The sequence below is a fragment of the Antrostomus carolinensis genome, unplaced genomic scaffold (assembly GCF_000700745.2).
Source record: "Antrostomus carolinensis isolate BGI_N321 unplaced genomic scaffold, ASM70074v2 scaffold360, whole genome shotgun sequence".
Lineage (NCBI taxonomy): Eukaryota > Metazoa > Chordata > Aves > Caprimulgiformes > Caprimulgidae > Antrostomus > Antrostomus carolinensis.
In genome coordinates this window covers 39,595-53,133 of record NW_010288826.1, presented here as the reverse complement: position 1 = coordinate 53,133, position 13,539 = coordinate 39,595, and the positions used below count along the sequence as shown (strand labels likewise).

General features: G+C 37.4%; 1 protein-coding gene across 1 annotated transcript in view; it reads left to right on the top strand.

Moving 5' to 3' along the window:
• The first annotated feature begins 850 nt into the window (after positions 1-850).
• The window catches only part of FYB1 (FYN binding protein 1), a 40,358-nt gene continuing 27,669 nt past the window's right edge, over positions 851-13,539 (top strand). Inside the window, exon 1 of the mRNA XM_029084855.1 lies at positions 851-1,973. Within this exon, the coding sequence (XP_028940688.1) occupies positions 851-1,973 (1,123 nt within the window). The remainder of the gene's footprint in view (positions 1,974-13,539) is intronic.

Here is a 13,539-nt window from a genome sequence, read left to right as displayed (position 1 = left end):
AGTTTTTTGTTCTCTGTTCATATTAAAGACTGGTCCTGAAAGGTATTGAGTAGGGCTGCCCAAATAATACATTTTTTAATGAAGCTGGGTTTTATCCACTTGGAATTGTTCAACTTTTTTTATTTTCCTTCCCCAAGAATTTAAGTATCTCTGACAGTATCTGGATGAGTTGATTGTCATTTCTTCTTATTTTACTCCACATATTTTCATTTTTAATCTGCACAAACACATGTTTTTTCAGATACAAAACAGAGAAGAGAAACAAGGACAAAGCCACGGTGAGGGAGCAGCAGGGAAGATAATTGCTGAGAAGGGAAAGAAAAACTGACACACACACACCCCAAACAAAAAGATTTCTGTTTTCACAAAGGAACTTGCAATTCTCCAAAAAGCTGGCAGGAATAACTATAGTCTAGTATATAATCCAGGTTCTACAGTCTATGTTTCTCACGGCAGGATACTTATATTTGTAGGGGAACATTAATTTTTAAGTAACATGCATTTTCTTATATTTATTAGGTGTTTAGTTCCAAATTCCAGAAATGAACAGAAATTATAGTATGCCCAAAAGGAGCTGCATGACCACTCTCTAAAGGCAGTACCTGCACTGAAAATTTTAAAAGATCATATAACCACAGCAAGGATATAACAAAATGCTCAGCTTCTCTAACCTTACAGGAAGATGTGCTACAATATCTCCACAGCCAATCAGCAGTACTACAAGCCTCAGACCAGGAAACCCTTTAAAGTACAGTATGTGTGAACATTGCAACAGGGACTTTCTCATTGCTGCTCTTTCTTTTTCCCTTCTTTATGCTTATAGGATGGCAAGGCAAATGTGAAGTCACTCATGGCGAAATTTAACACGGGTAGCAGCCCCACAGAAGATGTTTCTGGTAACAGTCGACCCTTCAAAGTCCCAGGACAACCTATCCATACAGGATTACAGACGAGGAAAGCAGCACTGGAGAAATTTGCAAACCAAGGAGATGCAACTTCTTCTTCGGGAGCCAGTACTTTTCACAAACCCACTCATCCTAAACCTCCTCTGGGGGTCAAACCTCAAATTGATGATAAAACAGAGAAGGATCCAAAGCCCCCATATTTGAAACCTGTGGCACAAAGGTTTGGAGTTCAGCTTAAGACAACTAACAGAGAAAATGATGGAAAAGCTGGATGCACTAAATCCCCCACCAAAACTAGTGACTTTGCAAAAGAAGAGCCGAAACCTCTGTATCCCAAACCTGCAGGGAACAAGTTCCTTAGCTCTGCTCCTCATGACAAAGAAAAAAATCCTCTGGTAACAAAACCAAATTCAAATTTTGCACCACAGGAGAGTGAGACAAAGCCAACATTTTCAAAAGTAATGGGAGTTAAGGAAAAATTAATGTCTGCAACACAAGAAAATGAGCCCAAGCCTCCTTTCTCTAAACCACCTCTTGCACAAAAACCTTCTCGAAACCATGATGTCTCCCACAATGAAGACAATTCGAATAAAAATAATTTTCTGCAAAAAGGAGTATCAGGACCCAGACCAAATATGCAGTCATTTAAAACAGAAAAGGAAATGGATGAAAATAGTAACTGTGCTGCAGATGCTGCAGGCAGTCATTTTTCTAACATGGCTCTGAAGCCTTCTGGCCCCTGGTCCAGTTCATCTCAGGGCACCCCCAAAAACTTGGAGGAAAAGACTGAAGAAACAGGAATGAGTGCTGCCAAGAACATCTTTCTCAACAAAATCATCCAGGAAGAATCAGGTTCTTCTTCTTCTAAGTTCCATAAGATGAACACAGCGCTTGCTGCAGTAAGGCCATCAGGTGGATCACAAGAGAAAGAGGATGGGGACAGGAGCTCAGGAGCCCCCAGGCGGAAAACCTTGCCCCCACTGTTCAAGCTGGGCCAGCCCCCACAGAAGCCCAGCAGACCCCCCAGTGTGGACCTGGAAAGATTCCGGAAGAGCAGCCCAAAAGACAGTGAGTCTTCTCTGTTCTTCCTTTCTTGGTTATTGGCTTTTTTATGTATTTAGTACCCAATTCATTTCAGGGGGAATCCCGTCTTCTCTGCAGAAATAACACAAGACTTGTGCATCAGACAACTTCTTAGAGCTTTAACCTATGCTTGTGTCTCTTCCATACAGGACAGAAATTAAAATTATATTCTCCCTTCCTCAGCAATAAAATGTAGGATGAATGCTTTCTGTGTTGGTTTTATTTGTTTTTCAAAAATATGTAGCTGTAACTTGTGTCAGGGAATTTAAGTACTTTTTCTCAGCAGACATTTAATTCCTGACTTCCTATAAATGAGATATCAATTTTGTGTGTCCTGTTCTTGGTAGTAACTTCCTGGGCACAGCCAGAAGGTCACCAAAATGATATACTGCAACCTGTGGTAACCACACTTTTTTTTTTCTTCTTTTTTTTTTCTTTTTTACCTTTCACAAGGACTGCTCACAGAGTGACCCTATAATTTGCTGTATTTTAAGTTTGTTTAGAAAGTTGAACATTATGCAAAATTACTGAATCAATTGTTCCCACATAGAGCTGTTTTACACCCAGATCTGAATCCAGACTCCAAAAGCATTTCCTGGACTTAGTATTTTCTGTTAGGTTTGCGTGACTTCAGTAGTGTGGCAGTTAGTAGCAGCTGAGGCTCTGCCTCACTATTTTTATGAAGAACCAAGCCTCTGAACTTTCTGCTAGTCATAATGCAGGCATGAATGTTAAGGCTTGTCATTCAGTTTCTGTAAAATTTGAGATGGTCTTCTGCGAGATGAGAGCTTTTTTAAATACATTTGAAATTCTAGGAGGACACAAATCCCTGTGAAAAGAATAAATTGCTGTGACTGCACTCCTGCAAAGAGCTCTGCTTCAACAGATTCATTTCACTGCGTAAGACAAGTTGCAACAACAATATAAGCTGTTTCTGAGGCACTCAAAATAGACCCTTGAAAATCTCATGTAAAAATGTAGTTTCCTAAAGTTAGACTCACATATCCACTGTAACCTCCTTGAAGGAGAGATCAGTTTTGTGGAGGTTCTGAATGTTCTTAACTCTCCCTTAAATTACCCGTGTTTCAAACTTTTGGGTTAAGGTTTTTCTCCACAGCTTTTAGGCACTCTTTCACAATTCTAAAAAGTGAAAATCAGCCACTTGAGTTATAATGGGTGATGCCAATTGACACATTTCTATTACAAATTTTAGAGTAGCTGAAGGAGACTTTCTCTTTTTTCTCATAGCACCAGGTGCTAGAAAATACAATTGCATGGGAAATTCTGATCACATTTTAAAATCAAAGTTTTAAGTTGTATGGGTCCAGAGGAAAGGTGTTCTTGATCTCACAGCATGAGAGAAACAGGGACAGAAATAAAAAATTGTTGTGTTAAATATTTGTGTTGGGAGGGTTTTTTGTTTATTTCTTTCTTTTACTTTTTCTTATTGCACTGCTGTCTGCATTGAGCTCGAGAAGCAAAGAATATATTCAATCCTCACATATGTTTTTTTCAGCTTAAGTAATTTTAACCAGCTATGTCCTGCAACTAATTGTGTCAACTGATACACACAGCTAAGTAATTTCTGATGATAAGGGGCATTTCACCTATGTTAGTCTGACTTAACCATATTGTAGATTTAACTAAACAGGTCAAACTTAGAGAAGTCGAATGTTGTGATTCAGAACATTAAAGCTGGATGTCTAATGTAGCTGATGATAGATGCTCTGAATAAATCCACATTGTGCATGTTCAGTACATTAGGTACATTCATGTAACTTCATTGACACAAAATTTGTCCTTGTCCCGTCCATATTTAGCACACAGTATGGCTTGTGCTTCATCAGTTTTGAATGCACGTAAGACTGGTCTTCCTGAGACAGAAGACATTCAAAGGGGTTATGACCAGATGAAAAAACTCAGCACTGACTTTCTCTAAAGACAACAGCCACACTAAAAACACAGAGTGTGCATGTAACTATGTATTCTATTATTATTAATTCCACTCAAAAATTAGGAGTGTATCAGTAGCATAAAATCTACTTTCTTGTCAGCTGCTATATTCTGATTTTCCTATGTTATCCTATAGTTATGGAAATGTTCTCACAAATCAATGTCCCTTCTGCATAGAACACTGTTTAGCATGGCTGGCTTTACTTGAGTGCTCACAGCAGTCTCAAAATGGAAAGGCAGCATTTTCAGCAAATGGCACCATCAAATGCTTTGATTAAACAAAAACAATAAGAGCTTTGCTAGCTAGAACCTTCAGAAGTCCTGATGAAGGCTGGAAACACCTAAAACGGCAATTATTTTTTTTTAACTACATTTTTTAGTTTATTTTTAAGTAATTAGCAGAGGAATGATTTTATTTGTTTGTTTGTTATTTACTCAATTATTTCATTTTGTTTTTCTGGTTTCTATGCAGTTATAGACACAAAGCATTTCTTCATCCTCTTTTTAAAACTGAGGGTTAGAAATATTTGTCCTGAGCATTTCAAATGAATACTGTGAACAGGGCTGCAAGGATAATACCAGAACTTGTGCTAGAAGGAGGATCTCCAGTTGTCACTAACCAGAGCTAGGGCAGCCACTGGGAATATGAGCTAAAGATGGAGCTGCCCAGTGTGGTGGCACAGGTTATTCTCCAAATATATTACAAACTATACACCCAGGTAAGTAGAACTGACAGGTCAGACATGGTCTTCTCTACTTCATAGTCTTTGGGTCAGGGCTAGACTGAAAGATTCAGAAGTGGCATCAATATGAAGCTGTTCTTAGCGGCCCTGAACTTCAGCCTTCCCCTGTAGAGCTGGCATGTAGACGTTAATGTTCTGTTTGGCTTTAATTAATGCAGCTCATTTCTTTGTGGATGGAACTCTTCATAGAACAATTCTGGCGGAGAGACCAGCTGTTCTGGAGTGAATCCTGAACAAACTCATTTTCAGCTTAACAAAGTTATTCATTGCTGTTTACTGCCTTGGAACATTAAATTACAAAACCAACCTGCTCTGGAAAGGCGGTTAAACTGAATTGTTTTCTTTTCTTTTTTTTTCTTAACTGTCATTTCAAGAATCAAAGTCATGTCAGGAAGATACCACCCCCACAGCATAAATGCTTCCTGCTCATTACTTTGTCCTGATAAACAGCAGCTTGCCAGAGCTGCTGAATTTGCTGCTGTGATTCAAGTGCTGAATAAAAAGAAGAACGAGCAAATGGAAATGATTTTCCCATCCCGCAAAGCTTTCTGAGGTCTAACCTTTGGGGATTTTGATCTGTACTAGGGCAGAAGTTAGGTTTTGTGTTGACCTTTAAGAACTGAAAAGCTCCACATGCCAGTTGTTATACTTGCATTAGGGACATGTGCCTAGATTACCTGGTTTAAACCATGAGTTTGAACTCAGCTGTCTCAGAAACATCAATTCACCACTTTTTCTTTGGTTGTTTTCCTTTGCCATGAAAGCTGCTTTTCATAATTAAGTATGCACGGGGCATGAAATAACTTTAAATGTTAGAGGCTAAAGGACTCACCTTAGATGCAACAGTCATGTACGGGTGGAGGTTTTAAACCTTATTCATGGAAGGGAGGAGGTTTTAAACTGTCCACCATGCCTGCATGAATACTAAGGGATGTCATTTTTTGTATTGGCCTTGCTTTGGATTAGAAATTTTCACCTTGTTCTGAGAAACTTTTTGATGGAACTTCAGCAGATGCAAGTGTCTTGCTATGGAACGTTTGACTACTGATGCATTACTATTTTCCAGTGAAGGTGGGCTTTAAGAAATTCCTGTCTGGGTCTATGAATACATGGCACCATTGAACATTCTTGTGTTATGTCCCACTACAGCAATTTTCCTTGTAGATCCTATTTACATCAGCTCAGAATCAATGAGGTGCATGTGCTTTTCTAGGGCTTTGTTAGAAAAAAAGAAGAGAAGCAAAGTAATTTTGCCATGTGAGGCCTCAACCATACTGTTGCTTTCAGAGAACTGCACCTGGGCTGACCTCAGTGGGATTGCGCGTGTACAGCTGGCCACCCACACAAAGTCAGTTGAAGGTTCAGAGTCCCTGCTGCTCTAGACACCTTTGAACACCTCGTGAACAATCAACATTGGGGCTTCAGCTGGGGAGAAGTTTCTGAGCTGTGCTGGGAGAAATGAAAGGAAACTGTACTGAATGTAAGAGAAAAGAAGACATAAGAAAATTCTCACAATTTATAAATTGGGTTATGGTTGTGTCTGCTGTCCTTGTTGAGGTTCTGTTCTCCAATGGATTGTGTACCCACACAGTGACATGGCTATTTGAGTTGGGTAAGACAACTATAAAGAAGGAATTAAAATTTGAGGTGTATTTTCAAAGTTACCACAACACTCTGTTGGCAAAATAATTAACCAAGCACCACTCCCAAGGACAGTGTACATCTTAACTGTCTTTGCAAAGCCCCTTAGAACCAATAAATTGTTGCTCTTACTTGATGGCAAGATGAAACAGCAGTTTCCAAAGTTATAAAGAACAGGGGATTTCTTTTATCACAGGATGTCAGGACTGTTTACTGCAGAATCTGGACTTAAAAGGTCAATGCAGGTTTTCTTTTTTTACCTCAGTGCTAGATTGGATAAAGTTATGCAACAGCTCAGTATTAAGGTATAAGGGGATAAAAAGTATTGTAACTTGATACAAATCATCTGTTTCTAAGACAGATGAAAATAAAAGTAGGTGATGATAACAAACAATGCTGTTCAGGGTGGGGTGGGGGTATCCCTGTACAGCTCACAAAAGTGTCAAAATTATTATTTCAGAATAGAATAATAATTATGTGCAACATAATGCCTGAACTTTGCTATACATAGCTAAAATGATGAATTTTAAGTGATACCTAGTCTTTTATTAGATTTAATTATGTTGATGTGTATTATTATTATTGGTCCCCATACATTTCTCTGAAAACTGTGGAAGTGAAGTTGATATTATGATCACATAGGTCTGACAAGAACTTAGCTTTGCTGGATCTGCTTGAGAGGAATTACAAAATCTGGATGAGTAGTTTTATGTAGTCGTTAGTGGAAACTAATATAAAAGCTCTTCAGTCTTCCTCTAAGGACATTCCTCTCTGCCCTTGTCTGAAAGTGAGAGAACACAATTCTTCTTTCATTGTATTGAAATATTTTATGCCTCTGAGAAATAGAGGAATCAATTTTTAGGAAGTTCCTATAATTGAAGAACAATGATCAGCTGAAATATAGTCAAAGTTGTGCATTCATTATGCAAATCAGATGGCAGCTTATGAAATCCCACACAAGATATATAGTTTGGTACAAGTGCTATGACCTCACCTTTGTGGGTCTGACCCCAAAGGAGTTGTCTCACTCATGGGATTGGTATTAGGTCAATTTCCAAAAAGAGATTTTAATTTTGTCCTAATTTAAATATTATTTCTTTGACCATCTTTTAATAATTCAACCTGTAAGTTCCAAAAGGCTGGTTGAATTAAATTTCCCTCAGTCTTTTTGCTCATATCTTAATTCTCTAGCTATAATTATATGCACCATAATTACAGAATATGCATGTAAAACTAAATTTTTCAATAAGCAAAGAGTGTACATTTGCTTTCAGTCTTCTCCAGTCAGAGAGAAAATTTTTCAGAGTTTTTAAGAGCCTCCACAGCAAAGAATACTGATGCTATGGAGGAAACTCTGGCACACTGAAGTTTTTAAAGCATTACTTTTAATTGGTCAAGGATTCCCCATACAATTCTGATAATACATGTGGAAACACTACAAATTAAACTTCTATTATGGCTTACAGCACTGAAAAAGATAAATCACTGCAATTTAAAAATGAATGCAACCATCCTGACAGAAATATGAATGAGAAGTTACTTATCTGCTTAAGGAAACAGATAAATCTAATCCAAGTTATAGATAAAATAAGTCTCGAGGGAAACCAACATTTAGTATTTCCTTGCATAAAATTGTTCTGGGTACAACTTGCTGTTGTTGTACATTAGGAAGCAAAAGTACACAAAAAACATTGCAAATTACAATTTAAACTCATGGTCCTTGATTATTTCCTTAGCCAAAACAGCCTGCAATATATTTCAAATAACTTAATCTACATATTTCTTTTAAAAGGAATAAAACGCACCTATCAATAAACCACCAGAGGATAGTTCTCAGCTGTGAATTGTCACGGCTTCCACAATTGGCACATTCATAGATCTTCCCCTAAATATCTCAATTTTTGTTTGCTAGGCCTTATGGAGCACACTTGTTCCCTTCCAGGTGACCTGGTTGTAGTAAAATTAACAGTAAGATGTGGATTGTTTATATCATACTATGGAGGCACAGAAATATAGTTTTCTCATGTATACACTTGTTACAGTCTATATATGAATTCTAAAGTCATTCCTGCAGTTGACTGTGCCAAATCCCATTGAGTCAGCTATAACTATTCCTGAGCAGAGTAGATCTGAGATGCAGAATTTAGGACTCTGAAGATGAACTGTGTGAATGCACCTGTTAATTCTGTTCAGTAAGCCTAAATGACCACCTACTAGCAAGTCCAAATACATGTTGACATGCAGCTTGAATTGTTTTAAGGCCTGTTTTGAATTAAAGTATATGCCTAACATATTCTCTCAATAGATCTGGGCTTCTGCAAAGGACTGGATGAAACACATGATGTGTTATGCTGTATTGGATGTCCACCCTCCAGCAGGGTCAGTGCTGGATGGGTTTAACACAATGTCTTTGGGATTACACCATATGCAAAATGAGCCTTTGTGAAGGAGTCTTGAGAACACTAGTTAGGAAGGAGTATTTATAAGGAGGGGAAAAAAAACAAAAAAGATAGTTATGATTATCATGGAAGGTGACAGAAAGGAAACTGATGGAGAGAAAAAAAGTAAGAGTGATGGAACTAAGTAATTCTCTCTGCTTAATTATGTTGCCTTGTTTTAGTTTTTGAAATCTTGTTATTTCCTACACCTATTTTGATTCACATGGAGAAACAATTTTGATGAACCATCATCATTTGGTTGTATTACGCAGGTGACAGTACACAAGCAGTTCTGCTGTACCAAAGCTGTAAGTATTCTGAAACCTGTCCATACCCCAGAAAATAATGTGAATACAAATTATATTAATAATTTTAATTTAGAGTTCAATAACAATGTTATGAACTGGCTGAAAGTTTCCAATTCATTAGGTTGATAAATATTTTGCTGAAAATCTACTTTGCATCTAATTATAGTAATGAAGTATATCTGGCATATCACATTACTTTATAGCCAGCTTTATGGTAAAGCTGGAAAAAAAAAAACCCTTTTTTTCCCCAGATATGCAAAAATATTGCCGTGATGAAATCCCAGACATGTTGCTGGTACCATTATTAGAGAGTGCCTCTTGGACTCTAAAGGTCTTGTGTTATCTAGCTCCAAAAACATGTTTTATAGTCTGTTTACTCATAATTACGAGAACGTTTGGCATATAGTTCTCATGTATTTGAAGTCTGACAGGTACCAAAATTTTTCTTTAGGCTAGGAAGTCTTAATTTATCTGTATTGTTTAAATAGTATTTCCTTAGTGGCTCACAGATGTAAAATTAATGCATAATGTTTGAATTTGACAAAATATGTACAACACTGGAGCATGTTAGTAAGTTTTTGAAACAGTGTACTGACAATTAATTTTATCCTAAAAGGTTCATTTTATTAATGAACATTTCTGAGGTCATCAGTTTCCACTCAAACGGAATCCTCCTAAAATGTGTGCATTTGGTACAATGATGTTCCTTGTTTGCAGATTCTGAGAAGAAAATTTGAAAAAACCCTCTATCTGAATGCAAGAATTTGTTGCATGGGAATTTTCTATGCAACTGATGTTGCATAATGTTTATACTTCTATGATTAATTTTTAACTAGAATTGTATGCTATGTATGAAATAATTATTTTTCAGAATAAACAATAAGTTTATGAATTTATCAACCCCTTAATCAGTTTGTTGGTTTGAAAAATTAAAATAGTCACATTTTAAGTAAATTTCTTCCAGCACATTTTCTTTTGCTTGCCTTTGCATCATTGTATGCATTTGCCTATCATTTTGCCTTCTCTTTCAAATATAAATTATTTACCAAAGATTTACTTTAAGCTATTGCTATTATATATTTCTTCTGTCTCTGAATACTTCCAATTGTCATTCTTCTTTCTTATCTGTGAAATTATTACCATGTAATATGAAATTAACTATCTCAGGTTCGTAAACATTTCTTATCAAAAAAAGAAGTAATCATTAAGGTTTTTTACCAGACAATGAAAAATTTCACTTGTAGTTCAGCTGGGAATTAATTTTGTGTTCCCTTTTGGATAAGGCTTCTGTGTATGATTACACATCTATAGTTTGCAATCACTTTCCTCATGCCAGTCAGCACTGCCCAGATGAAATGTTCTGAATATCTAACCTCATATTTAGTTGTCATAAGGCTCAGTTCTATGAGCTTTTATGTACCAAAGTACTTTGGATTGAATCTATGGGTTTTCTTTTATGAGTAAGATTACATGTATGCTTAATATTTTTCAGCTGTCAGCCTTAAATGTAGATTTAGATGCTCACTTTCATGTGTTTTTTATCCTTCATCAGTTTGTCTCTACATTCTTACATAGAATGGGAAAAACCCTCTACCAGGTATGTGGTCTGGGACTTAATATGTCATCTCCATGTCATTTTGAGAATATAAGGCATTGAAGAAGTGTTAAGTGTTATGAAAATTACCCTTGAGGTAGTATATACATCTGATCTGGAAGCAAGATTTCCCCATTGAGATCAATTAGAAGTTCTGCTTAAAAAATGCAGATCACCTGCTCTGATCATGTTTTTCATTATCTATGAGGAACAATTAGTAAAGTAGTCTTAGAAAAGATGGAGACATCGTACATTTTCCCCTTTTCCCTGCCTCCAAAATTCCCCCTTATTTTGGAGGTAATTTCCTTTGTACAAATTTGGAAAAGCAGATTTACCATCTAACTGGAAGTAGAATTAGGAGAGATGAGGTGAAGAAATGAAGAGAAAATGAAGTAAAGATTGTACCCATGCATTTCTTAAAGTGGGGTCTGAACTCAAGGAGGTAAATAATCAAAAACTTTCTGTGGTCTTTGTTTTCAAGGTGTGAGCACTATCTCAAATAATCTTTGTGTCTCTGCCGTTACGGTATGTCAGCATAATCAAAGGTACCAAGCTTCAGTTATGTTGTAAGTTTACCTGCTTACTTTGAGCAGCTCCAAAGCAGCATAATTGTGAAACCTGAAACCATAACTTGTATCTAAATGAATATGCAGGTTAGGGAAGCGGACCAGAGAACAGCTCTCTGCAAGTTATGAATAAAGTAGGAAGTGGGTGATTAGCTGCTGCTCATGTTGTTGCAGGTTCTTAGCAACCTCTCTGTAAAACCCAGAAAACTTCCCAGGTCTTGCATGTAGAAATAGTGAAGTGTTTTGTAGTAAAACTGAAAAACAATGTTGCATGTGCAGAGTAGCTCAAAAGCATTTTGTTTTATAAAAGGCTGCGTCTTTCAAAATTCAAAACTTTTGACCGTGTAACTGCTTGAAAAATCCTGAAGTTCTTTTTTATAAAAACTGAAGGAATTCATTAAGAAATTTAAAATTCCAGGTATTTTTACCTGTTGGAGTCTCCTTGCAGTAGCTGATCATTGCCAGGTTTTCCCTAATAAAAGCAGAAGGGATCAACATCTCATGAGTAGCTCACTGCATTAGTGGTCAAAAGGAATAACATCTTGTCAAAGGTCATAGCCTAGGAGAAAAAAGAGAGATACAGTCTGCTTTTTACGATATGAAGTAAAGAAACAGCTTTTCCCCTGTATGTGCAAGAGGCTGATTTGTTATGGCAGATATTTTCTTACATATCTGTATTACTCTGTATTTATGATGCTGGAGATGAAATCAGAGTTAACTTGAAATGGAAGGGAGAGTGATATACATTGCTGTTCAGCTCCAGTTTTATTGAATATACAACCGTGGACTAGAAATTTCTGAGTCGAGACAATGGATGGTTTAGATGCTACAACCTGATACCTTAAATATAATTAACAGTTAAGTCTTTGCAGTTAAGTCTGGACTGTATAGCAACTGGAGGCCAGGCTAATGCACTTGAAAGAGAGTGTGTTACTGATACGGATAAGACTTTGAGAGCAGGTATACAATATTGCTGCAAGTCCAGCCAAGATGTGAGAAAAATATGAATAGCTGAAGCAAGGCCATCCTCTAACAGGACGGTATAGTTGCCTACTTCAAGAGGGATTATCAAAATTATTATTTGTCATTGTTGCCAGTCAAACGCTTTGTGCTGAGTAATCACATTCTATTACAGTACAGATTTAATTGATCATTAGGGCTTGTATCTTCAGCCAATGGATGTTGAACTGCAGGTGTGAGTGCTAAAATGGGTTGGGTTTTGTTTTTTTTTTCATTTGGCTGCTTTGGTTGTGCTCAGGTTGAGAATTAGATACCATTCTTCATCCATGTGCCAATCTCTCATCCAAGCAGTGAGATACCCTGGTATTTAGGGAAGGGGTAAATAGAGAAACATCATTTCAGCTTTGTCAGTACTTGAGCCCATATCACCCTTGCGTATAACGCCAAATTATTTTATGATTTGGAAAAGGACTGGGGAGAATTAGCCCTGGGCAAAGTAACAGTTCCCATCAGATTCCTGTACCACCACGTGCTGCTTGTTGCATGTGTTCCTTCAATAAGAACTCCAGGCGCTGCTGGAATTTCCCTTCAGTTTGCCACGTATTGCTGGCATTTGCCTCTCAGGACAGAGTAATAGAGCATCTCAGGACAGCACTGAAGATTTCAGCAATGTGAGAATGGATATCTTTTTCTCATCCTGACCTGAAACTTGCTTTTGATTACACAGAGTACACGGGTTCCAAACAGCTGGAGTTACTTTGGGTTTTTTACTGGTTTCACTTTCACTTTGAGAGACATGGAAATTATAGAGTGCTGTTATATGCAGGTTGATTTTTCCTGAGATTGTTGAACACAAGATATCTAGGCATGAAGGGAAGAAGAGTTCTTTCTCTAGATGTTATGTTAGCTACCAAAGAAGTATCAATGTTTCTCTTTCACAAGCCAGAAATGTCAAGGGTCAAAATCACAAGTTTTACAAGATGTGGTGGTTTCAGCCTCAGCTAAGACCATGTGGTCCTTCACTCTCTCCAACCCCCACCTGGTGAGATGGGGAGAGAAACACAACAAAGGGCACATGTGCGAAAATGAGGACAAGGAGGGTTCACTCACCAATTATGGTCGCAGGCAAAACAGACTCAACTTGGGGAAGAAAAATAAATTTAATTCATTACCAGTCAATCAGAGTAGGATAGTGAGACAGAACAACCACATATTAAAACAACTTCCCCCCACCACCACTCTCTGCTTCCTGGGCTCAAATCACTTTGCTCCCGACTTCTTTACCTTCTCCCTCTCAGCAGCACGGGGGGACAGAGAATAGGGGTTGCATCTATGCATCTATGTTCAT